This window comes from Oculina patagonica, chromosome 3, assembly GCF_052425735.1.
Source record: "Oculina patagonica isolate OP01 chromosome 3, crgOcupat, whole genome shotgun sequence".
Taxonomy (NCBI): Eukaryota; Metazoa; Cnidaria; class Anthozoa; order Scleractinia; family Oculinidae; genus Oculina; species Oculina patagonica.
In genome coordinates this window covers 9,416,834-9,443,781 of record NC_135760.1, presented here as the reverse complement: position 1 = coordinate 9,443,781, position 26,948 = coordinate 9,416,834, and the positions used below count along the sequence as shown (strand labels likewise).

The 26,948-nt window shown below is 39.4% G+C and overlaps 3 protein-coding genes across 5 annotated transcripts in view; all 3 read left to right on the top strand.

The window, feature by feature from the left end:
* Window positions 1–26,948, top strand: part of LOC144646393 (ubiquitin-protein ligase E3B-like) — a 195,084-nt gene that overhangs the window by 55,608 nt on the left and 112,528 nt on the right. The window lies entirely within an intron of this gene.
* On the top strand, window positions 1,153–26,580 carry LOC144646466 (uncharacterized). 2 transcript variants are annotated; one of them, XR_013569410.1, is made up of 8 exons: window positions 1,153–1,347; window positions 2,482–2,544; window positions 3,354–3,431; window positions 3,793–3,830; window positions 4,075–4,116; window positions 4,213–4,276; window positions 4,668–4,716; window positions 26,505–26,580. XR_013569410.1 is itself a non-coding variant. In XM_078506065.1 (7 exons), exons 1-6 carry the CDS (start codon window positions 1,273–1,275, stop codon window positions 4,244–4,246), a joined length of 330 nt encoding a protein of 109 aa, XP_078362191.1. In that variant the 5' UTR covers window positions 1,153–1,272; the 3' UTR covers window positions 4,247–4,276; window positions 4,668–4,784. The 2 variants fall into 2 exon arrangements, 1 of the variants encoding a protein (XP_078362191.1); XM_078506065.1 differs by lacking the exon at window positions 26,505–26,580 and having other exon boundaries at window positions 4,668–4,784.
* LOC144646468 (uncharacterized) lies at window positions 22,125–26,580 on the top strand. Of its 2 annotated transcripts, none has more exons than XM_078506067.1 (7): window positions 22,125–22,258; window positions 23,408–23,470; window positions 24,321–24,398; window positions 25,216–25,253; window positions 25,506–25,547; window positions 25,654–25,717; window positions 26,455–26,580. In XM_078506067.1, the coding sequence occupies exons 1-6, from the start codon at window positions 22,184–22,186 to the stop codon at window positions 25,685–25,687; spliced, it is 330 nt and encodes a 109-aa protein (XP_078362193.1). In that variant the 5' UTR covers window positions 22,125–22,183; the 3' UTR covers window positions 25,688–25,717; window positions 26,455–26,580. The 2 variants fall into 2 exon arrangements, with proteins under 2 accessions (XP_078362193.1, XP_078362192.1); XM_078506066.1 differs by having other exon boundaries at window positions 25,654–25,726; window positions 26,461–26,580.

Sequence of the window (26,948 nt, the reverse complement as noted above, 5' to 3'; positions counted from 1 at the left end):
TGTCCCCAGAGCCACTTGTTCTCGTTCCCCAGACTCAGCCAGCCAAGCTTAAGAGGGACAAGCGGAGACAAGAATGAGATCGAGCAGATCCATTCTCGTTCCTAGTCGGTGGGGCCTTGGCACGAGAAACGAAGGGCTCTGGAGACATGGGATTTTTTAATTAATTCGAATTTTTTGATTGGCTGTTTGATACAAAGAATCTTGAACACCACGACTCAGAGAATTCTTGCGCTCAGTCCCGCCCGCTAAGAGAATCGAGTGGCTCTGGGGATGAGGGTGCACTCGAGAGAATTTGATATCCTGACAGATTATGGACTTCCGTCATCAGTATTCATCGTAATTTGAGGTGCATAGGTGCAAATTGGAGGTATCACGAAGTTTACTAGTCTCCCTCGCAGCCGTTTTTAGTGTTCTGGCGCAATTAGGGCTTTCCACAAGTTGCTCGAGATTTCCCAAAAAGTTGCCCGTAATTTCTCAAAAAGGTGGTCAAAAGTTGCTGCAAAAATTCAAAAAAGTTGCTTCTGACAATAAAAGTTGCTCCAAAAAATCCAAAATGCTGCTTCTTTAATAAAGAGAATTTCTCTAAATATTTACTAATTTCCCTTTGAGGGTTAGATTTCTAAGCAGTTTTCTGCAATTTTAAATCAAAAGAAGTATCTAAATAACATATTAAGGGGAAAAATTGTCAAATAACAAGGTTTTCTTTTATTGAGAAAAATCGTGAAGATATCGATGACGTCATGTTTGCTGACGAGTTTTGTAATGTTTTAATGCAGAATGAGCCGAAAGTTGAAACGTCTTCAGATGTTCCTCAAAAAAACTTCGGCAAACTTCGTAAATCTTCGGAAACGTGCGCATGGCCTTTGAGCAACACTCGGATAATCTTCGGAGATCTTCTGTCTGGAAATTGCTCAAAATGTAACAAGTTGCTCGAGAGGAAAAAAGTTGCTCGAAGGGGAAAAAGTTGCTCGAAATATAAAAAGTTGCCAAAAAGTTGCCGAGCAACTTGTGGAAAGCCCTAGGCGCAATCAATGATGCGTGTCAACTCAGTATCATTATGTAATTTTCCGTCCAGTCGTATAAGTTTCTGCTCACATCACACCACGTAATTTGCATTGCTTTTATAGACCATGTGACCAGTTTTCGGTTCTGATTTTCCGCATTGTGCTCTAGCTTACATCATATTTAACACGATCTTCAGCAGAGAACACAAGCCGAGCTAGCACGACCTAATACTGACACCGTTTAGTTGATTGAAATCACTTTGCTAGGATGAAATCCATTTTCTTCCTTTGCGTTATTTCCGTCCTCGTTGCTTGCTTTTCAGGCAGTCCAGTTGCGGAAAAGGTAAGTATTATCAAGAACACTTGGCCTTGAAATTGCTGCGCAGCACATGCGCTTAAATGAGAGCAGAAGCGATGAAACTATAACATTTTTATGACGATTCAAGTTCAATCATTTACGTTCACGAAGCTCTGCGCTCATTGTATATTAGGAAGGTGGTGTTTAATTTGAACGTACTCGACTAAATATGAGCTGGGATCAGTGAGTAGCAAACCTTTCCGGTAATACACCAGGCTTCGCTATTTCAAATTTGTTAAACTTATAAACCGGTCTTAACTGCTCACTGTTTACTTAATGGTAAATATTTTGCGTTGAATAAGATTCAGCAGTCGCTGAGGTACGTAACCCGGGTATGTACTTAACCATCCTTGCTTTGACTTTCTATCTGCTAAAGATTAAACATCTCATTTAATATACGATACATTAGACGACACACCTTGATTTGTTAGTATATGTTGAACAGGCATATTGGACCTTCCATGTTAGGAACAGAGATAAAAGCGATATATAGAGTTTCAGAGTTTGCTTCGGTGTGTAATCCTGTGATCGTAAAAACTGTGAAATAAAATACTCCCAAAAGAAAACGAAAGCATCTAGAACAACACTCAACAGATTTATTTCTGTGAACTAAAATCTTCGAGGCATGTAGTTATGCAGAAGCGACCCTTGCAGCCATGCTGTCAACAAGGAAGAATGCGGAACTTAGTAGTGATTCGGTTCGAAAGAGAAAGTCTTGCAATCACACATTTGTAAAGGAAAGATTACTTAATTTCTCATTGAAGAAAACAGCTTGTAAGAAATAAAAAATCATAATCACGGCACACGAAATTCTCAGAACTGCCATTAAAAGAAATATTTTTTAATCAGTGAGAGATATGATTTCAATCTTGACAAGGACTGGAGAACGGGTAGTGCCAAAGTCTATTTATTAAATTTCCGCTTTCGTTGTTGTCACAAAATCCGATATTCTTTGCTTTAGAAGCGGCTTCTGAAAGCACCGAATTTTGCATCTTCAGAAAACCCCAGCCTCAAAGAAACTACAGGAAGCTCCGTTCGAAGTACATTTTGTATTCTTGTGTCGAATCTTGAGCTTCAATTTGGCCATGTTTAAACATTAATGTTGTGGTTTTGTTTCAGAGCAAGTTTGTTCAAGGTATTCAAGACTTTGCGCTTGAATCTCACCCAAGATCAAAGCGATCGGTAAGTCTGCCAGTCTGAACATAAAAAAACAAGCGATACTGTACGAGTTTGTGTGGGTTTGAAATTCGCGGATTGAAAATGATCACTCTGGCTAACGCTACAGGGCCGTACTTAACTAGCAAGGGGCAAGACGAGGCACTTGCCTCGTCTAGATTTACACGAAAAATTTAAAAGAAAAGAAAACGATTAGTTGGGAAAATAATCCACAGTTGAGACAAGATTGACTTTTCAGAAGAAATACCTTGTAAAAAAAACTGAAAATAGCCTTTATAGTGTAAAATGTTCTGAAACATAAGCTATAATCGGTATCATTTCTGTTGTTTTAGATCGCCTTTGTTTAGCCTTCTTGGGCGATAATAACAAAGACGTAGACTCAGACTTGAAGAAAATTAAACTGCACTTAGTGGCCAAAGGACAGAAAAACTGAACAGGAAATGAAAACAGAAATGGTCGCCAAACTTTATCATATTTTCAAAGAAAATTAATGGCGGATAATGCATTATTCCGCAAAAATATGTAGTATGTCTTTACTCAGAAGAAAAATTATGGCAGATGCGAGCGGGAAGTGGGAAGCGGGAAGCGGGAAGCGGGAAGCGGGAAGCGGGAAGCGGGAAGCGGGAAGCGGGAAGCGGGAAGCGGGAAGCGCGAAGCGTTGACACTCGCGAGGGAAGTTCGCGCGCGTCGCACACTTTACTGTATCCAGAGGCCGCGTTCGTGAGAGTTTGCGCTTGGAACTGCTTGGACTGCTCTGCCGGATAGCATACAACATTAAAATGATATGTTAACACAATATTCTTTACTCTCTTCAGGTTAAACTTTTACCAGGTATCGCCGGTGCAGCTATGCATCTGCAGGAGGAAGTTGCCAACAGCAGGAAAAAGCGCTCCGTAAGTAAATGAACATCTAAACACACGACTAAAAGTTCAACTGAAGATATACATTAGAAATTTTTCTATGTGGTTTTCAGTCAATTCTCTTCTATTTGTTGTACTTCCTTTCATATTAAGAAAGCCTGGAAAGTTAGGATCGAGGAAAAAACCTACAAAACACTAAAAAAAACTTTGAACATGTTCAATAGTGTACTTACACGTATTCTCTAGTTAAGTTGAAGTTTGTTTTAAATTCTAGCATATTTTTTGTTTATCCTCCTGCTCTATTCTGTGATGTATTCAGAAACTATTGTAGTATTTCGCTATCCAGCAGACTACTTCACAGAAACAGTACCGTTAATTACTTCTTTTTCTGCAGAATGGTGCGATGCTTAAAGCATTGGCTCAATTTCAGGAGTAAGTTGTAATCAATCTTTGATCTGTTTCTTCCATGATTTCATAAAACTGAAAAAAAAAAACGTCCAAATAATAAGATGATACTTTCAAAAAACGTTGACCAAAGTTGCGTGACTCAGGAAGGTGGATGCGGCTTCCAAACAAATTACAGGAAATCACGCAAACCTTTGAATGAGGATAAGTAATGATATCTATTTCACATACATCTTTGTGTTTTTAAATTGTTTCTCTTCTTCGTTTGAAGGGATGAGATGGCCTCCAATAGGATTGCGAAGATGTTTAAAAGGTAAGACGGCATATATAACAAAAAACTGCTTCCTTTATTATTAATTTACACCAAAGCTAACAAATAATCCCAAATACTGAACGTTATCTTTTTCAGCGAACTGGTTAGCAGTTTGGCCGAGGAAAAGTGATGACTTCAAAGAAGGAAAACATTCTCTGAGGTAAAAAAGTGCGCCTTTCTAAAAACTCACCAGTGCAAGTACTTTAATATACTGTTTATTTTGAAGCTGGAAGGTTCAAAAGACTCAAAATGGCGGCGATGCAAGCTTCATATGGCCTGGGAAAGGCGAGGGTACTTCCTCTTTGTAGGCCACATAGGTTTTTGAGCCATTTTGAAATGCTGTGTACGTGTACAGATTTTAATTTTGACTATTATGGTTTGAAATAGGGTATGTTTTATGTACTGTTGACTGAAACAAGATGAGGTTTTTTTTATTTTAATGGAATTCAAAGTCTTTCTGAAATGTTTACCTACAGAAGCCATTGCTTGATAGCTGAGATAAATCATCTAACAGACACATGTACTAAATAACACTCCTATCTCTTAAACAGGTGAAGAAGTCACAACCACAAATTACGAAGCCATAATCACACAACTTAACTGTTTTGTAGTTCAGTTATCTTAAGTGGAGTTTTTCTTTTTAATAAACTTGGTTGTGTACTGAAGAATACTTGTTACTTTTCACTGTATTTTTCCTAACAATAACAATGACAATTTTGCTTCGATAACTTGTGTTTGTTTGTTTGCCGGTTTAAATTGAAACCAAGAGAGGATGTTGAAACGGTTTTCGGAATAATAATATTAAAAAAACATGACCAGTCGTTGTTACTTAATAAATTATCAAGGCATTTCACAAATAGCTTGCCTGGATGGGGGTACTGGAATCTCAGCTATCAGCTAAATTTTCTGCCATTTAGCGGTCTATTTGTAGGTTACATCCTCAGGATTTTCAGAGAGAGTTTATCCATCGACCATCCCAGCTAACAGTAACTTGAAATTTCTCAGCTATTAGTTAAAAAACGAGGCGTTTGTCAGCTAACAGTTGAAAATTTGACCGATTCTCAGCTATTAGTGAACCCCATCCACACCCTCTTAATAGCAGTCAGTGAATGTAGCGGAATGAAAACACTGAAGCAATTTACACAACAAACACTCGCGAATTTATTTTAAACCATCCGTTACACTAACTTGCCAGGGTATAACTAACATTCTACAAAGTGTGTCAGCATCAGCAGCAGTAGAAATAAAGAAAGGCCGAACTCTAAGTTCTGCCTTTTTTATAAACTTTCTAAAAGTAGGTTAAGAAGATTAACAGTTTCCTAGAAACAGATCGGCTTGCTAAAAAACCCAGCTTAGTGTTACAAAAGATCTGCTCCATAGTAAGGTCATACCAAAAATTTCAGCTTAGTCAATATTTAGTTACACTTATTATAGGAATATATCGAAGCATTTAACAACGCGAACAAAATTTACGCGTAATAAAATTAATGCGAATTAAAGAACGTGTCTACACAAGAGAGGATAAGGGGACAGAGAGGGACTTAGAGGGCGTTGGCTGGGATATGTCAAAGACAGAAAAGTTATTTTTAGATATGCGGACGTCCACAAAAGCGTAGTTCCGGTTCTAGTAAAGTCAATAAATCGGGCCAGCGTGACATTCGTTTTATCGGCTAATCAACATTCAGCATGTCATTTTTAGTGGGAATTTTCAGGCGTTTTTTTTATCCTCTCTTGGTTTACATCAATAAAATGAACGCGAATTTTTAAAATTCGCGTTAATAACATGTATCATTAATTTCCTATAATAAGATAACAATTTTCGCATCTTTTGAAAAGAATTCATATTTTTATTGTTTATCGAGTGTGCTGAAACAGGAATAGGGTTCACAAGTTGGTGGATCTTGATGATGGAACGGACTGCCAGGAACGTGTTCGCCAGACCACTTGACATGCACACGATAATCTCCTAACAGGAAAAAAAGTTTAGATAACTCCAAATGAACCATCTCTTTATTTTCCTTCTAATTGTGTAATCTCTTTACATGTAAGTTTCGTATAGTTTTAACTATACGGCCAGTTAAAAGTATTTAAAAATACTTGGCAACACAAACAGTGGAACCCCTTTAAATTAGTCCCCGGTATAGCGAACGATATATGATTCTTCAGCCCGGCCAAAGTTACTAACAGTAAAATGTATTGGAACAAAAACCCGGTATAACAGCCCCGTTATAACCGACAGTCCCTTAGCACTTCGTAATATTGGGGTTTCAATGTAATGATCTGTACATAGCTTTGAAGCTAAATGGAGGCTATTGTTTTTTTTTTATCCTTTTGAACATCTGAACATAATATCATCGATTATTAAAAACTAGCAATGGTATATTGCAATTCCTGCGTTTTGATTGGTTAACAGACAATGGTATATGAGCTCATATACCATTGACCACAAATATGGTAGCCGATACGCGTCAACGAAAACAGCTTGGGAGCTTAGATATTGCAATTCTTCGGGCGTTTTTAATAAAACAATTATTCCACTCGCGCTTGTTGAATATGAGATCGTTATCGTTACTCATATCCAACGCGCGCTCGTGGAATAATTGTTAATTATTTTCCAGTTTTTACTGTCTGAGGTGGCGAGTTCAGACCAATCGCGCATAGGAAAAAAAATTGATAGATTATGAATGCAGATAGATTTAAACAAATTCTCCAAACTAATATTAAAGAAATCTATGGAGAACTGTAAGTATGAAGAATTTGCATATTGTCGACAGGTTTGTACATCAAATTCTTCCAACTAGTATTATCAGAAATGTATGAAGACCAGTAAAGAGAATTTGTATTTTGCCGGGATTTTGTCAATTTGTTTCTTGTATATGTTGACATGGGTAGCTATGCGCCAGCCCCCTCGCAGCAGCCATCTTACCTTCTTCTTCTGGTGAATACTCATGATCTCCCTCGGCTGAACGTCTTGCTGAATGATGTGACCTGGGGCGGAGAGGAACGCCTGGTTCGAGTTTTACCTGAGCAGGGAAGAACACACTCAACTCATCTGCGCCGTTAGGATTGATTACCTGTGTAGTTGTATTAAAGTAAAGTATATGAGATGTGTAAAACAACAATGACACAGAGATTTGATAATCCTCGTGTCGCGAAGCGTTTAAACGTTTAAAATAATTTTTTCATATAATTACTGTTTTACTATACTTTTAGTCAGTCGATCGAAATAAACCATTGTATCTCTTGGGCTAATAGAAAGTGGTAAAATGTCACAGAAAACATCGCGACACGCAACACGTATAAACTGAGCATTATTTAGTTTGGTTAATACTAGTAAAAATAATACTTGTCAAATAGACCCACGTACAAGAAACTTGAATTCATCAGCATGTATTATTTTTCCTAACTGGGAAATTGGGCCTTGCAGTCTCTCTCACGAGTGCATTAAATCTATGAGTTCGAGTTTCGAGGTCGAGTTAGAATTTCGAGTAAAAGTTAGAGTTTTTAAAATGACGACACATCCGGGCTGAAATAGTGTTATCCTTACCTACATTTGAAAACTACCCCAACCAACAACCCTAACCCTAACTAATGTGGGTAACCGGAGGTATCAGTTACCTTATTATAGGAAATTAACGCTTGTGTAAATTAAGGTATTTGAAATTAACGCGACTTAAACTAACGCGAATTGCAGGAATAATTACTTCCCAATAAAGGAAATTAACGCGAAAGGGAAGGTAACATTTCAAAATGAAAGAAATTAACGCGAAGTACACAAAGAAAAACACTTGTTGAGATAACAGGAACAAGTTTATTTCAACACTAGGCGTATAATCCGAGACGGAAACAATGCTCGTGATAGTAAACCCAAACGTATGGGTTAAGCGATGGGATCTGACCGCTTCGAGCGTCCACCCTGATGAAATAATGCTTTTTCCTAGGAGATAAGAACGTCTGGACTGTATCGAGAAATGAGGCCAAAAAATGAAAATTAACGGCGCGGAAATTAACGTTAACAAAAATTAACGCAGCGTTAATTTCCTATAATAAGGTAAACGAAATCCAGTCGACATTCCTCCAACTGACTACAATTTGGTGTACCAAATTATGTACAAAATTTTGTTCAACAGTGTACTAAACACATGTAGCACAAAAAGCAACACATTTTTTTATATTCAAAACCAAAACAACCATATGCGAACTATATCTGCAGTGGACATTTAAAACTAACCCTAAAAACGCGAATATAACTAATATATCTGCACAAAATGTAATGAAGAGTTAACATCTGATCTTATTTTACATGCAAGTCTATGATGAGAAGATTTCTCAGTACTCACCAAAACTTCAGGTTCGCTATCAACGGAGAGTCGAGAGTTAATCGGTTTTCCACATGCAAAAGCAGCAAACCCCATTACTGCAGCGACTGCTAGTAAAAGTGAAATTCTTGCTTCCATGCTCGGGACTTAAAAGTACTTCGTATTTTCTTCTTTTCTGGTGTTTGTGTTTGTAGCCGAAGGTATTTGAACTTCTGCTCAGGTGATATTATTCGTCTTCTTTTTATCCCAAAAGGAGAGCGACCCGGAGAGAGCGATAACCACGATTTACAGAGAGCGCTCACCTCCTACCAGTGTGCCCTGGTTCGAATTTCCAACCAGATAATCATGTGGGTTGAGTTTGTTGGGTTGAGGGTTTTTATCTTGGTTCTCTGGTTTTCCTTTACAAAAAACAACATTTCTAAATTCCAGTTCAATCGAGAATCCGAAGGCATCGGGTTTGTCAGTTGAAAGCGGACTGTTACCTGTATGTGCTGCCCTGAAAACTGTTGCGCCCGGTTGTTGAAGTTTATCCACTTCCCTCTTCCCCTCTTCCCCTTCTTTTCCCCTCTCCCTTTCCCTCCCCCTTTTTACGCCTGCCACGCAGGCTAAGAGCAGGCGTCCCTCCCCTTCTCGTCCCCACTCCCCCTCCGCTTTTCCCTCTTTCTCTCCCTCTTCCCAACTCCCCCTCCCTCCCCTTTCGACGCCTGCTACGCAGGCAATCTGGGACTTATCCACTGGACATTGATTGATCCGGTGGATACCAGTTTTATTAGCTTTTATTGCTCTTTGAACAGCCATCTTCTGACCTTTGCTAAGCAAAAACGAAACATGCGTAAACATGCCACAAATGTCGTCCGCCCATTTCTTCTCCAAATGCGAAAAAAAAAAACCATCAAGGCTTAAACTGGCGAAACACCACGAACGTGTTCCTTGATTAAATGAGGCTACGATGGAAAATTATCGTTAACAATAATTGGCCAGCTAGAATATGCAACTGATGTTGGCAAATGTGACAATATCGCAAGAAACATTTGAATGTACAAAGTTAAAAACAAAGTTCTCACTAAATCAGACTGCTGTGAATACCCCTAGCCTGGCAAGCCACTGGATCGGAAGCGCCCTTTTCGTTAACTAAATTAGGCGCGTTTACACGGCAGAGAAATTTGGGTACGGACCTGTCACAAAAAAGATCCGGACCCGACCACTTTTGTAGAGAAACAGTGAATTCAAAACGGGGCCATAGGCGCCTATGGCCCCGTTTTGATTTGACTGTTTCTCTACAAAAGTGGTCAGGTCCGGACCTTTTTTGCGACGGGTCCGTACCCAAATTTCTCTGCCGTGTAAACGCGCCTGTACAAAAGTGGTGAACTCCGGACCAATTTTTTGACGTCCGTACCCAAATTTTTCAATCGTGTAAACGCGCCTTAAATCCCTCGTCTTTGCTGGAATAATACATTGTATGTTTCTATAATTTGAACTTAAAAAAACCGCCACACCTGTGGCCAAAATATCCCCTATTGCTTTGTTTTATCACCCAGCAAAAAGATCTGTGAGCTCAGCCAGATATTTTCAGTTTGACTCCTTTTGTATTGATGACATTAACGAATTAATGACGAATTGAAAATGTAATGGACCGAGTATAACTGGGCTACAACTTCATTACCAAAGCTATGTTGATCTGAAATAAACCATCTGAATGCAGTGGTCACACGACACATCTCCAATGTGACCATTGCATTCAGATGGTTTATTTTGATCTGAAATATTAACACTTCCCCCCTCAAAACAGTGATAAACCGCGCATTTGACCTTTCCTCGAACTGGCAGCTTTTCCATCGCGAAAGCCTTAGAGACATCTGCCCTTCTATATGAACCAGAATCCCCCGTACAAACCGTGACTATTTAAAAATTTTTCGAGCAAAAGGCGTGCTCAACAACTGGCCTGGCCAGCAAGAAATTCCCATTAGAGTTGTTTTGAAATACATGGACCAAACTTCAGCGAACTCAGTACGCAGGCAACTTGGTGACCTCAGCCGAAAGTTAAATATTAAGATCCGTCGTGTTTTACACCAGCAGTAAGACCAAAGACGAAATCAAGGTGAAGGAACAGAAAACTCCCGTCGTTACAATTTTAAGATTCTAAGTAAAGGAGTTTCAACAAAACAAGCTCGACTTTCGTATTTTGAAATGCTTTTTATTAAAATCCTGAAGCCGCAACTCAACAAACCTTGTGACTCGACTCGTTCTAAATTATTTGTTTACGTCTATTTTAGCTATTTTAATACTTTTTACACTGTTTACCTTGGTTTAGCTAGGTTTTCAATTTTAAATTATATATTTTAAACAATGCGCTGCACGCGATCCACTAAGACTTTTCTCTAGCTAACTGCCGTTTCTTTCCACATTTAGCGTTCTCACTTTATATGTAATTTTATCTAGACCAAACTTGGAAAATAATACAAATCCAGTTCATAAGTCGTTAGAGCTTAACCAAACAAAATAGCCTTGATTCTAAACAGAGATGAGTTATTTAGGATGCATTGTTTACAAATAATGCGTGAAGGACTTCGTAACCAACTTCAGCAACAACTTGTTGTACTTCCGGTCTTCTCAGAATGTGAATGCAGAACCACAGAAAAGCATCCCACGTCTTCCTCCAGAATTGATCTTGCTGTTCCTTGTTGAACGGAATGTCCCTTGGGATATTCTGATCTTCATCGGTGCCCTGTGTAGTATCGGGCTCGGCTACCAGCCCAGTTTGCCTCTCTTCCTCTTCAACGGGAAAGCAGGCATCCGAACAGGCAGCTTCCATATTTGTAGCGCCAGGGAAGGCCACGCGGCTTTTGTTGGGTCGGTATAAGTTCATTCTGGAGGAATCATTCATCCTAAAGTAGCACTCGAGCCAGAAATCAGAAAGCCAGTTTTCAGTCGTAGGTAGCTGAGGTTCCCTAGAATTTCCCACGGGGACTATCGGAATTTCTTCGCGTATTGTGGAATCTACCTCAAGCTCTGCAAGGAACGCATTAATTTCGTCACGCCAAAGCTCGTAGTCACGCTGAAAGAATTCTTGATCGTCTCCTCCATCTGGGTCTTGAACCTTGTTAGCAAATGTTAACGCTATTATAGAATTTTTCCATATGTCCGGCCCAAACTTTCGGGTAAGGGCACGGATGGCATCTTTATCTTCGTTGTGAAGGCGCTTGTCGTCCATCTTGATACAGTAGAGCATAACATCAAGACCCTTACGAGCCTCGCGTGCCAGGCCGTCAAGATAGGACTGATCTTCACATTTGCTGTCTTGCAGTCCTGGCGAATCAACTACGCGGATGGTAGTACCGTCAGTACCTTCAATATGAGCGATGTACGAGTTAACACTGGTAGTACAGAAGTTCTTCTGCTGGCCTTCTGCTGCCACCACTCTGCCAACAAGAGCATTCACAAGACGAGATTTCCCTACGCCAGTTTTACCCGCGACCAACATAGAAAGATTACCTTGCCGTGAAACAAATTCTTTAAATGCATCATTGACAGTTTTCAGAAGATGATTTGAGAGCTTAAGCTTAGAAAGAGCCATTTTTGTCCGTGAGCTTGGAAAGGTTCGTCGAAACAAGTAAACAACCAACCTCGTCCCCAGGGTCTACTCCACTTTCAACAAAAGAGAGGACCAGCCCCTGGGAACCAGGGTTGGAGAAGACCCTGGGGACAATCTCGAGCCCAGAGTGTCTACCGGCTCCGCGGTACGTCAGCGGTTGGTCAGCGGTAGGGTCGCCGGTACACGTACACACCAAGCACCGAGCCCACACACCGAGCCCACACCGAGCCCATCTGGGAAACTGAAATGTATTTCTCTTTCTCTATTGGCCCTCACAGAACAATAGAAATCAACACGGAAGTCTGAAAATCTTCCCGGAAGTAAACCAAACCGGAAATCCTGGAAAACCATTTTTTTGTTTTCCATGGTCAAATGTTCAGAAGTATCAGCTTAATTTTGTAAAAACACCTAAGAAATCGTGATATGGCTCTTAATAATAATAATAATAATAATAATAATAATAATAATAATAATAATAATAATAATAATAATAATTTATTTCTAGTGCATTACATTAAAAATCTCAATGCCCTTACAAGTAAAAATATTTAAAATTACAATAGGATAAAAATACTAAATTCTTAAAATCTAAAGTTCATTAAAAATACTAAAATTCATATAAAATACTAAAATTCATTAAAAAAGAAAAGAAAAAAAATACTAAAGATCATTATTGAATAAAAAAGTTTTAAGCTTAGTTTTAAAAGTGTCAACCGATGGAGCACTTCTCACATCAAGCGGGAGACTGTTCCACAATGTTGGCGCGCAAGATGAAAAAGCGCGCCCACCGTAATTCTTGGTCTTAAAGACTGGTCTCTGCAGTAAATGAAGTATTTTCTAATTCTTCCCTTCTCTTTGAACGTAAAAGATACCATGAATAAAAAAGGACTTTCTTTAAACGTCGATTCTGAACGGAGTTTTTAAACAACAAACGACGGCGTCACCAAGGACAAGGTCGATTGAAAACTCAATTTATAGTTGACTTACAAATCTCGCTAGAACTACTGTTTTTATTCAAATCTCCGTTCCGGTTGAAAAACTGAATAGGGCAGACAGTGCACGATTCAAAATAATTACTAATGACGCAGAATTTAAACAAAACGCGTTGTTGTTTTGCTGAAGAACTGAAGAAAATGAATTGTACAAAAATTATAACACACGTGTGCACGTGCTAAGTCGCCAAAATGCTAATTACACCTTTTGAATAGCGTTGACCTGTGTGCGTATGGCCTTCAACGTCTTTATTTATATCACCGCCATTCAACGAGGAAAAAATTGTTTGCTCAAAAACATGCAACCTATCCTGAAAAGATGCGCTGTCAGCGAGATATGCTTGTCAAACAGGATCAAAATATCGAGGAGTGATATTTATTTATCGAGTTGCCATATTTATGTCCACATTGCATTATATATATCCAAAGTGCAATATGTATGTCCAAAACTAATATATATATCCAAAAATCCGGCGACCTGTTCTCGTTGTGTATATTAAAATCAAATGATTTCACATATTTGGATACAGTTTCGATATACATATTTCGCGGGCTTTTCTCGATATATATATTTCATGCGTTCTATTTCGGTCAGTATTGCATTTAAGTCTACATGACCTGTCCCGCATCCCGCAGCAAAACAATATGGCGGCTCGGTGGATACCAAACATCGATTCCTTTTTCGATTCTCTGGTGGGAGTTATACGAGGAGCAAGAAATCACTTGTCAACCAACCAAGCCGACAGTGCAGAATTCTGGTGTCGCAGACTTGACGATTATGAACGAACTGTGAGGTTGTTGTTAGCTAGAGTGATGGAATCGCGGCCCGATCAATGTGACGGCCTGCCTGAGGTGTTCTATGAAGTAATTCACTTACTAGATTATCCAGCACGTCATTAGGAATGTCATCAAAGTTGTTGCCAAGAGGCATTTCAAATTCTACTCTTCTTCTTCGTAAAGTTATTGGAGAAACTCCCAATAAACGTGCCACATCAGCCCATCGAAATCCTTCCTCTCTGAGCATTCTAATTTGAGTGTCAGTTATGAGATACCTTGGTCTTCCCGTTCTTCCTGTATGGTCTACAGCGGAAAGATTTTGAACAGCGTCTTGTCCTTCGACATCAAATTGTCCACGAAAACTTCGAGCATCAAGCGCTTCTCTAAGATTTCCCATTGTATCCATTAACAACGCCAAATCTCGCACAAAATTAACTTGATCGGGCCGCGATTCCATCACTCTAGCTAACAACAACCTCACAGTTCGTTCATAATCGTCAAGTCTGCGACACCAGAATTCTGCACTGTCGGCTTGGTTGGTTGACAAGTGATTTCTTGCTCCTCGTATGACTCCCACCAGAGAATCGAAAAAGGAATCGATGTTTGGTATCCACCGAGCCGCCATATTGTTTTGCTGCGGGATGCGGGACAGGTCATGTAGACTTACATGCAATACTGACCGAAATAGAACGCATGAAATATATATATCGAGAAAAGCCCGCGAAATATGTATATCGAAACTGTATCCAAATATGTGAAATCATTTGATTGTAATATACACAACGAGAACAGGTCGCCGGATTTTTGGATATATATATTAGTTTTGGACATACATATTGCACTTTGGATATATATAATGCAATGTGGACATAAATATGGCAACTCGATAAATAAATATCACTCCTCGACATTTTGATCCTGTTTGACAAGCATAGCGAGAAGCCTTTCCAATATACAAGAGTCGCCAAACAAAAGTATGCGAAAGTCGCCAAACAAAATTTTGTTATGAACAGAACAATAGCTTGTCTGTGCGCTGTGTATTATGTAAATTTCTTAGCTGTCCTCGGCAAAACAACAACGGACACACGCACGCAGTCTTCACGGACGGAATCCTGGAAGGCTAACAACACCTTTGATTTAAAACAAACATAGCAGAATGCTCAAGAAAGAGACTAAAGGAAATCAAAACACCAGACGCATTTTTGTTAACTCTCTCTTTTGTTAACTGCAGGACGTTATTGTTACTTTTGTTGAATTAATAAACACCAGAAATACTGTAGTTCAACTTTCTCGATTTACTTCCGTTCTGGGAAATTCACTTCCGCTTGGAACTACGAGCATGCGCAATAAAAAACGGAAGACCAAGGTTCTTCCTGAAATCGACCTGAAATTGATCTGATCGATTCCAGTTTTCCAGAGTCCATCCCATACCGTTGACCGACTAGATGGACTCTGGGCTCGAGATTGCCCCGGGGACGGCGTTGGTAAAAAAATTTCCCTTCAATGAAAGACCTAAAATGCAGTTTTCTATTGGACGAGAACGTGTCACGTGACGCGCGTCAAACCTGTATAAGAGGGTCTTAATGGGGTGGTGGCTTTTACGGTTGGCTTTTTACGGCTAACGGTTTTTAAAAATTCCTTTCTGTTGTGGTTAACAGAAGTGTTAGAAATTAATTTCCATTGTTGTTAAACATATCAGTGAGATAAAAAATTGATCCACAGCCTTTTTTATGTTTATTATTGACCGTTTAGCTTGCTCTTAACTCTCATCTGTTGTAATTTTTCCGTTTTGCCGTTTTTCCGGTCAAAGCGGTTTTAAAGTTTCAGGTCAAATGACTCCAGGCCGAAATTCTTCCTGGGACTTCTTGGACTTCTTGACATGGTTGTTGAGCACAAGAAACCTAATTACCCTTCTTTTTAATGAATTAAAAAAGGGTTGTGTTCTTTCTCGACCTGGCGTATATCTTTCTTTGGGCTTTTTCTCTCCAGCGTGACATATGCTTGTTATAGCTTTCAATATAGCCGTCGCAACTCAGTCAACTCATATATATGCAAAAAGAAGCTGAAGAAGGTCAAAAATAGTCAGAGCAAAGAACGTTTCTTAACTTGTGCTACGATACATTCGGCAGGCATTTCTGACGCTTCCGGTTTGCCGAATTAAGAGAATCGTCCTTTCTCGGTACCAAGACTCATCAATTCAAGACAGTAAAGTCTTGACAATAGATTTTGAGACTTCCACTTTTGTGGCTATAAACTTTTAAGGTTAACAGTTTTTACGGTAATGGTTAAAATTTTCAATGTTTATGCCTAACGGCTAATTTTTTGGCCATTGAGACCCTCGTATACTCTCCCTTTAGCGACAACATCTTGAACCTTAGACTAAAAATTGATCATAAAGACGTGCGGCTTCAGGGGATAACAAAACATTTATGGAGGCTGAACACAGTTTCCTCGCGCTTTCTCGATTCGAGTCCGTGCGCGCGGGCTCAAGGCATTGAGACAAACATCGTGTTTAATTAAAAGCTGCGCGTGCGCAGTTGATCAAAAAGCTGCGATCGCGCGTTTATTGTCTTTCCAGAAAGGCACGATTTCTAACAAACCCGTCATTAGAATTTTACCAAATTTTGCAAGGCTATACTTTAGAAAGCAATAAAACTGTTAATAACAAGAAATCTGAAATTTAACAAAGGAATTTTAAAACATTCTAGGACATTACGATAAAACGTAAAGCTGGAAAAAAATATAAATTCCCACTGTTAAAACTTAGTACTACTTTAGTGTTAAAAATCTCAGAATTTTTTCGAGTTTGTTGTACACAAACTAAGAAAAAATCTAATGGCTGAATTTTCTAAAATCGTGCCGAATTCAACTTTTTGGGTTGATTCTTAATTAAAAAAATTACAAATGCTGATCTTGTAAATTGCCAAATCTGAGTTCGTCAACTGCAACGGTTTGGGCGTGAGAGCAATACACAAGATACGTACTCCAATTAAAGATTGGAAAACTGTGTTCAGCCACCTTAATGACTGGTCGAGGGGAAGAGGTTACACTTGTTTTCACTTTACGTGACAAAATATATCGCACGTGCAACGTGGACCAATTATTATGTACGGAGAACACACTTGACGATCGGAAAAAATTGGGAATTGACATTATCACACTGTAGAATAGCGTACTTATTGCAGTCCGTTGTCACGATTTTTTGTGAAGGAATCCTTTTTATTTAAAAAAATTTCTTTCTTTTGAGCCATCGGTCTACAATAGGCTGACTTCCTCAGCTGGTGTGTTTGTATGTAGGGGGGGGGGGGGGGGATAAGGGAGGGACTGCGGAAGCACCCATCGCACCCCCTCCCTTTGGGACTGGAACTGTTAAACGTCACCTGGTAGAGAAGCCAAAGGGGCAAGCTTTTCGATTTTGCCTTTTCGAGTAAGAAAGGGAATAACCAAAGATAAATTCAAGAGTGTAAAATATATTTATTTCTGTTGTGAACAGTTATAGTATTTCAGCATAATAACTTACTAAAAAGTACATCTACATATTCTGTTAATCTTTATAAATCTTTCACCTTTTAAACCTTACAGTATTTTTAAAAGTAGAAAAAGGTTTACATCTGTATAAAATAGGACAATTTAACAATTACATATTATTTAAGAACAATTATAAATCTGAATAATGAAAATGTTTTCCGCGGCTTGTCCGTACCTCTCAAGATAAAAAATACATATCTTAAGTTGCACAAAATACATTAAAAATATACAGAACGATAAGAAAACTAGATATTATATTCAAAAATTAGCCTATTTACAAATACATTCTTAAATCTATCTGAATTTATTTCCGGGCGATGGGCAGTTCTATTTTTAAGGTTATACTTTATCTCTTTCTTTTTCGGAATAATTTTACTTAGCGGGCAATCGGTATCAGACTAGCCTGCTCTGTCTGTCTAAGTGCCACATTTCTATTAAAAGTAAAATACTTTTTTAAAAAAATTGCGTGACTTTGCCACTAACATGTAACACATTCAAAGACATAGACAAATTGACCAAACTGAGTTAGAATTGGCACACATTTAGCCTACATGTCATGTTTGAAATTTATGTTCAGCCTTTTTCATTTTCCGCCCTGGTAAACAACCTAAGAACGGTGTGACTAAGATTTGTCACTAAGTGCTTGACTCCACGACAACCCCTCACGAACGCCGCCCAAATCTTCTTCCAAAACCTCTCTTCTTATTCTTCGTTCAAAGGAATCTCTCTCGGGATGTCCCCCGGGTCGCCTTGGCCTTGATTCGTATCAGACTCGGGTATCAGCAACTGTTTATCATCTTCACGAGAACTGCTGCATGCGACTACTGGACTGGATGGAGAATCAGCCGGAAATTTCAAACGATCCTTGTTAATTCGGTACCAAGTTAGCCCCGAGGAATCGCTCATCACGCTGTAACAGCTCATCCATAGCTCCGAGAGCCAGTTCTCAACCGTTGGAAGGCGCAGTTTTTTGTAAGTTCCTGTCGGGACTACGGGAAGAACCCTGCGCACATTGCAATCGATCCCAAGGTCACCGAGGATGTCATCGATCGCTTTGTCCCAGAAATATTTCTCCGCCTTGGCACGAGAAACGAAGGGCTCTGGAGACATGGGATTTTTTAATTAATTCGAATTTTTTTTAATGGCTGTCCACCGTTGATACAAAGAATCTTGAACACCATGACTCAGAGAATTCTTGCGCTCAGTCCTGCCGGCTTAGAGAATCGAGAATCACTTACTATATGCATGGATATTGAGCCTAACCCCGGACCCGCTTCAACCGCTACGCCACAACAACCTTCTACGACACCGCACCACTATACAGGCCTTTTCAACGCTACGAAAAGGATCCAGCTCAAACTAACGCGATATAACCATCACCTTATCAACTACACCTTCTTTAAAGAAAACAACTGCATTCCAGCATCACTTTATCCAAGCCTTCCACCATTCTATACAGACAACGAGAAATTTTATCGCCGATGGAGACACATATCACACTTCGCTGCCTACCGTCACATAAAACTTCTTATTGCCGAATGCAAACACAAGATCAAGACTCTCACAAAGGAACTCTCGCAGCATTTGGAACTATTACGCAACTCTTGCTCAACAGATGCTTTTAATTTTTACAAAACCAAACTGGATACTATGGCCTTATCGCTTGAGTCCCTGCTTGCGAGAAGACGTGCCAAAAAGACTGCTCCCATCCGCCATATTATTAACCACAACCGTACCGATAATAGCATTAACCCACAGGTCAACGCTAACGCTAACAATCACGACATCTCTGTACCATCTAATGTTACACATAATGCCTCCACCTTAATTCATTCAGCAACTGTCACTCCCACACGCAAACGCTCTCGCCGTAAAACTAAACCTGTTAACATTCAACTTGATAATTCTTCTGTGATTAACCTCTCTAGTTGTTCTCTGTCTACCGACGAGATATCTGTTCTCTCACGTGGACTTACATTCTGTCCCACACCACGACATATCAACTGGCCGGAAGTCTCAGCTGACATATACGATTTTTCACGACGTATGCGACTAACTGAATTCTTTTTTGACAAAAACAACCAAACGCCCGACACTAACGAACCCGACTGTCCTTTCCGTAACAAGAGCACTTGGAATCCCCCCTACAACAGAGACCGAGCTCTAAATACGTTTTTAGACGCTGTTAAACTCGACATAACTACCCACAAACCTAAAACTATCCGTGACAACCTTACAGCCACAGAACGACAGGCCATCCGCCAACTGCAGCAACGACAAGACATAATTATCAAACCCGCCGATAAAGGTTCCGGTACTGTTGTTATGGACAAAACTTGGTACATCAATGAATGCAACAGACAACTTTCTGACATCAAATTTTACGAACGCTCAGACAAAGACATCACTGCGAACGTACAAAAACGAGTCACTAAGTATGTTGACGGTATATACGATGACGGATTTATTGACGACAAAACCAGACAATACCTTATACAGACCGACGTAAAACCAGGACGATTCTACATACTACCCAAAGTACACAAACCCGGCAATCCAGGACGCCCCATCGTTTCATCTAATAGCCATCCCACTGAACGAATATCCCAATTCGTTGACTACTACCTTCAACCTTTAGTTCATAAACTACCATCCTTCTGTTAAAGATACTAACGACTTCCTTAACAAACTCCTCACCATCAGTTCTTTACCCGCCAACTCTATGTTAGTCACACTCGACGTTTCATCACTATACACTAATATTCCACATAATGAAGGTATTTATGCCTGTGACCACTTTCTAAGTACTTCCTCCCATAAAACCATTCCAACCACCAAACTCTGTGACCTCATTCGCATGATTCTCAACTTTAACAACTTCACTTTTAACAATAACCACTACCTTCAAATCCACGGCACAGCCATGGGTACCAAAATGGCTCCATCTTATGCCAACCTTTTCCTGGGCTATTTCGAAGCCAAAGCTTTAGAAAATGCCCCATTCCAACCCCACACTTGGTTTCGATATATCGATGATATTTTTATGATCTGGACTGAAGGTCTGGATAACCTAAAAGTCTTCATCGATTATCTCAACAGCATTCATCCCACCATCAAATTCACCAGCTCACATTCTTCAACTAACGTACCTTTTCTTGACGTTAATGTCTCTTTAAATGACAACGGTGACATCAGTACTGACCTTTACACCAAACCAACCGACAAACACCAACATTTACTTTACTCTTCTTGCCATCCCTCACATACTAAAAAAGCCATTCCTTTCAGTCTAGCACTCCGTTTACGACGCATTTGTTCTACCGACGAAACGTTCAATACTCGCGCTGCCCAACTTACAACGTACCTTCTCAAACGAGGTTACAACCGTAACCTTGTCACCAAACAAATACAACGCGCGACCGACATCCCCCGTAGACTTGCCTTACAAACGAAAGACGTCAACAAAAATAAACGTGTACCATTTATAACTACTTTTAATCCATCGCTTCCTCACATCTCTAACATCATCAAAAGACATTTTCATTTACTCTCTTCTAATCGCTGCAAAACTGTTTTTCAACATTTGCCTGTTGTTGCTTTCAGGCGCTCCCCTAACCTTCGCGATTTACTAGTGAAGGCCAAACTTCCTTCTAATTTGACTAACCCGCATCCGCAACTTCCATCCGGTTCTTTTCGTTGTGGAAAGAACTGCGCCACTTGTCCTTATATTACTGACGGACTAACTACCTATACCTTCTTTTCTACTGGTGAAACGCGCCACATTCAATCTAACCTGACCTGTGACACTGAAAACCTCATCTACATAATTCAATGTAACCGCTGTAATTTACAATACATAGGAGAAACTAAACGACGTTTAAAAGACCGTTTTAATGAACACCGCCGTACCATAGATAACCCCAACAGTAAATCTAAACCCACTACAGCCGCACAACATTTCACTTCCTCGCCTAACCACACTGCTAATGACATACAATTAATCCCCATCGAAAAAGTCTTCTCTAACCGAGACTCAATCCGTAAGGCCAGGGAAGCTTTTTTAATTCTAAAAGGCAGAACACTTGTTCCCGATGGCCTTAACATACGCGAAGAAACCTATTAGTTTGTTTACTTATATTATTATGTTGTCATTTTTTAAGCTTAGCATATTTTAAATTTTTTGTTTTATACTAGCACACTGTTTACATATTTCCTGTATTTAGTTTTACGTATTTCCGGTATTTCGTAAGATATCATTATCACCATATAAATTTAAACATAGCCAATGTAAACTTCATTGTACCTGAAGAAGGCTGGTTTGGCCAGCCGAAATATAGTACAAGACTAACTCTCTCATTCTACGTTGTATCGGTCTCTGCTTCTTCAATTTTAGAGAATCGAGCGGCTCTGGGGATGAGTGGACACCAAAGCATCGGATATCAACAGAATATGGACTTCCGTCATCAGTATTCATCGTAATTTCACATGCACTGGTTCAAATTGGAGGTATCACGAAGTTTACCTTTACGGAGACACGGTAACTGATTTCAAAGCAGAAAAAAATAAAATGTGCCTCCATGCCTAAGTTTTCTCTCATGCCTAGTGGCGCAATCAATGATGCGTGCCATCGCAGTATCAAGTATGTAATTTTCCGTCCAGTCGTATAAGTTCCTGCTCACATCACACCACGTAATTTGCATTGCTTTTCTAGACCATGTGACCAGTTTTCGATTCTGATTTTCCGCATTGTGCTCTAGCTTACATCATATTTAACACGATCTTTAGCAGAGAACACAAGCCGAGCTAACGCGACTTAATCATACGGACACCATTTAGTTGATTGAAATCAGTTTGCTAAGATGAAATCCATTTTCTTCCTTTGCGTTATTTTCGTCCTCGTTGCTTGCTACTCAGGCAGTCCAGTTGCTGAAAAGGTAAGTGCTATCAAGAACACTTGGCCTTGAAATTACAACGCGACACATGCGCTTTAATAAATGAGAGCAGAAGCAATGAAACTATAACATTTTTTATGACAAATCAAGTTTAGTTATTAAAGTTCATGAAACGCTGCGCTCATTGCATAAGGAAGGTGGTGTTTCATTTGAAGGCGCTCGACTAAATAGCAATGTAGCAGTCGGGATCAGTGAGTTAGCACTATAAACCTTTTCGGTCATGCCGGGCTTCGCTGTTTCATATTGGCTAAACTCATAAGATAAATTAACTGCTCACTGTTCAGTAAATGGTAAATAATTTTGCGTTGTATGAAGATTCAGCAGTCGCTATAGTACGTAACCCGGGTACGTAACCATCCTTGCTTTGACTTTCTATCTGCTAGTGATTAAACATCTCATTAATATGATGTATACAGACGGCACAACTTGATTCGCTAGTATATGTTGAACAGGCATATTGGCCCTTCTATGTTTTGATCAGAGATAAAAGCGATATATAGAGTTCCAGAGTTTGTTTCGGTGTGAAATCACTTCTGATTAGGAGAACTGTGAAATAAAATACTACCAAAAGAAAGCGAAAGCATCTGGACCAACACTCAACAGATTTATTTCTGTGAACTCAAATCCTCGAGGCATGCAGTTATGCAGTAGCGACCCTTGCAGCCATGCTGTCAGCAAAGAGGAATGCGGAACTTAGTAGTGATTCGGTTCGAAGGAGAAAGTCTTGCAATCATACATTATTTACAGGAAAGATTACTTGATTTCTCATTGAAGAAAACAGGATGTAAGAAATAAAAAATCATAATCCCATATCACGAAATTCTCAGACTTCCATTAAAATCATTTTTTTAAGTAAGGAGATACGATTTCAATCTCGAGAAGGGCTGGAGTACGGGTAGTGCCAAAGTCTATTTGTTAAATTTCCGCTTTCGTTGTTGACACCAAATCCGATATTGTTTGCATTAGAAGCGGCTTTTGAAAGCAGCGAATTCTGCATCTTCAGAAAACCCCAGCCTCAAAGAAACTACAGGAAGATCCGTTCTAATTACATTTTGTATTCCTGAGTCGAATCTTGAGCTTCAATTTGGCCAGGTTTAAAGGCCTTACATTATTGTTGTGGTTTTGTTTCAGAGCAAATTTGTGCAAGGTATTCAAGACTTTGCGCTTGAATCTCACCCAAGATCAAGACGATCGGTAAGTTTGCCAGTCTGAACCAAAAAAAACCCAAGCGATACTGTACAAGTTTTTGTGGTTTTGAAATTCGCGGATTGAAAATGATCACCCCGGCTAACGCTTCCGCAGGGCCGTAACTAGCAAGAGGCAAGACGAAGCACTTGCCTCGTCTAGATTTACACGAAAAACCAAAAAAAAGAAAACGATTAGTTGGGAAAATAATCCACCGTTGAACAAGATTGACTTTTCAGAAGAAATACCTTGTAAAAAATGCTAAAAAAGCGTTTATCGTGCATATAGGTTTCAAAATTTGCGGCTCGCACTATCGGCGGTGATCGCCTATCTTGCCTCGACTATGCCAAAAGTCTGGTTACGGCCTTGCGCAAGCTAGCGACCTTCTGCCTGTTAGAAGATGTAAATGTTCTGAAACATAAGCTGTAGTCGGTATCATTTCTGTTCTTTTAAACTGCCTTTGTTTAGCCTTCCTTGGTGAGTTGGACGATTTTTGTCGCAAAGGCTAATAACAAAGACGTCGAGTCAAACTGAGTGGCCAAAAGACATAGAAAAACTGAACGGGAAATGAAAACAGGAATGGTCGCCAAACTTTATTTTAAAAGAAACTTAATGGCGGATAATGCATATTCTGCAAAAACATGTAGTATTTCTGTTCTCAAAAAAAAATTATGGCGGATGCGAGCGGAAAGCGCGAAGCCTTGACACTCGCGAGCGAAGTTCGCGCGTCGCGCACTCGTATCAGTTTAGATCAGAGGCCGCGTTCGGGATAGTTTAAGCCAGGAACTGTTTGGATTTCCCAGCCGGATAGCATACAACACAAAAATGATATTTTAACAATTTTTTTTACTCTCTTCAGGTTAAACTTTTACCAGGTATCGCCGGTGCAGCTATGCATCTACAGGAGGAAGTTGCCAACAGCAGGAAAAAGCGCTCGGTAAGTAAATGAACATCTAAACACACGTCTAAAAATTCAACTGAAGATAAACATTAGAAATTTTTCTATGTTGTTTTTAGTCAGATTATTTTCTTTTTGTTTGACTTCCTTTCATATTAATAAAAGCCTGGTAAGATAAGGCCGAGGAAAAGGGCTTCAAAATACTAAAAAAACTTAAATCATGTACAGTAGGGTACTCACACGTATTCTCTAGTTACGTTGAAGTTTTGTATTAAATTTTTAGGGCGTATCTAGCCTATAGGCCCGTAGGTCCGGTCCTACAAATTTTTTCAGCCCACTTGTATTTTTAAAATGTGCCATATAAAGCAATTCAGGCTGAAGCACTTTCAAGATAAAATAGATAGCAATATGTATTATAAATATCGCTAATAACCTTTCGCGATTGGCCAAGTCTGAGGCACGTAGAAACTCGGGAGACTTCTAGCGGGGCCCCCTGATAGTAATGTGTCGTTAAAGACAATTGCGTTTATATATTTAGCAACGAGTGAAGGTAATAAACTGATGTCAAAATTCGGGTGCTGTGGAATTGCACTTTTGAGGGTCTTTATCGGTAGGATACCCCTCCCCCCTCCCCACTGCCTAGAAGCGCCGGGCCTACAACTCTTCAGAAAGCTGGCTACGCCCCTGTTTAAAAATCTATCATATTTTTTTTGTTTATCCTCATGCTCTATTCCGTGATATTTATTCAGAAAACTATTCTTGTATTTTCTTTGTGTAAGATCGTAGTCATTTCCTACCCAGTATACTACCATTCACAGAAACAGTAGTATATTAAATAACTTTATTTTTTCTGCAGAATGGTGCGATGCTTGAAGCATTGGCTCAATTTCAGGAGTAAGTCGTAATCAATCTTTGATCTGTTTCTTCCATAATTTCATAACTGAAAAAAAAAACCGCCCCAATAATTGGATGATACTTTCAAAAAACGTTGACCAAAGCTTGCGTGACTCAGCAATGTGGATGTGGCTTCCAAACAAATTGCAGGAAATCACGCAAACCTGTCTGAATGAGAATAACTCATGGATGATCTAGTCACATATCATCTCCCTGTTTTTAAATATAAACCGTTTCTCTTTTCGTTTGAAGGGATGAGATGGCCTCCAATAGGATTGCAAAAATGTTTAAAAGGTGAGACGGCATATATAACAAAAAAGCTTTTCTCTATTATTAATTTATCATACCAAAGCTAACAAATAATCCCAAATACTGAACACGTTGAACTTCTCTTTTTCAGCGAACTGGTAAGCAGTTTGGCCGAGGAAAAGTGATGACTTCAATGAAGGAAGACATTCTCTGAGGTAAAAAAAGTGCGCCTTTCTAGAAACTCAGCGGTGCAAGTACTTTAATATACTGTTTAGTTTGAAGCGGGAAGGTTCACAAAACTCAAAATGGCGGCGATGCAAGCTTCATATGGCCTGGGAAGGGTCAGGGTACTTCCCCTATGTAAGCCACATAGTATAGCATTTTGCTTACTGAAGCCTCCAAGAATACTGTTATTGGACATTAAAGACCAGATCATTTAAAAATTCTACTTTATTTTTTTGAACAAAAGTTAAGAACCTATTTAAGAACCTAGTTAGCCTAATTTTACACTAAACACCATTTATATAAGAACCTGTTTAGGCTAACTTGAAAAAACCTAGGTTCATATATGTGGGTTTTTACTGTATGCTACATACTGTAACCTACATGTTACAGCCATGTATATCTAATGTGTTACAATTGTAAACTTGTCCAGGGGCCCTCTTGGTAAAGCCCTCATGGGTTTGCTGAGAATTCCTGCCCAGGTATATTTATATTTTATGACAATTCTTGTAATCCACATAAAAGGGTAAATAAATGATTTATTGGTTGATTATTTTGGTTTGAAATAGGTTATGTTTTATGCACTCTTGACTAAAACTAGGTGGGGTTATTACGGAATTCAAAGCCCTTCTGAAATGTTTATGCAAACAGATCACATTGCTGGGTAGCTCAGATCAATCATGTATTAATTAGACACGTGTATTAATTAACATTTTTTCCTCTCTTATAGGTGAAGACACAACAACAAAGTTAATATGAAGCCATAATCAGACAACTTCATTGTTTTGTAGTTCAGTTATCTTAAATGTAGCTTTTTTTCAATAAACTTGGTTGTGTACTGAAGAGTACCTACTGCTATTTACTGTTGTTCTCATTACTGCCTGTTTCCATGCACATATTTTTAATAGTGCTTTTACTATATATCCATTGTCACGAGAGCAAGCGCTTACAGGGGAAACCCGTCACGCTGCAATTTGTGTCTGACGGAGAAGCTCTGCATACTATCAGCTGACAGATCCACCCTCTTGAACAAAAGATCTGAGCTTGTTACCAAGTGCAGGCACGAAAACAAGTACTACGCGGCCAATCAGAGACAGGATCGTTCCAACCGTCCTCCATGAACGTAGTTTAAATTGTATTTAACCGCATCTAACGGCACAGTCTGATGATCGCTTCGTGCGTGAAACTCTGAGTAACTGTCCGTAAAGTTTCTATCTTTAATTG

Bases quoted from the DNA above. Each gene is read 5' to 3' on its own strand.
- LOC144646466 (XM_078506065.1), top strand. From the start codon at position 1,273: ATGAAATCCATTTTCTTCCTTTGCGTTATTTCCGTCCTCGTTGCTTGC. The intron at 2,545-3,353 runs GTAAGTCTGCCA...TACTCTCTTCAG, and splicing joins ACCCAAGATCAAAGCGATCG to GTTAAACTTTTACCAGGTAT. The intron at 4,117-4,212 runs GTAAGACGGCAT...TATCTTTTTCAG, and splicing joins ATTGCGAAGATGTTTAAAAG to CGAACTGGTTAGCAGTTTGG.
- LOC144646468 (XM_078506067.1), top strand. From the start codon at position 22,184: ATGAAATCCATTTTCTTCCTTTGCGTTATTTTCGTCCTCGTTGCTTGC. The intron at 22,259-23,407 runs GTAAGTGCTATC...GTTTTGTTTCAG, and splicing joins GCAGTCCAGTTGCTGAAAAG to AGCAAATTTGTGCAAGGTAT. The intron at 24,399-25,215 runs GTAAGTAAATGA...TTTTTTCTGCAG, and splicing joins ACAGCAGGAAAAAGCGCTCG to AATGGTGCGATGCTTGAAGC.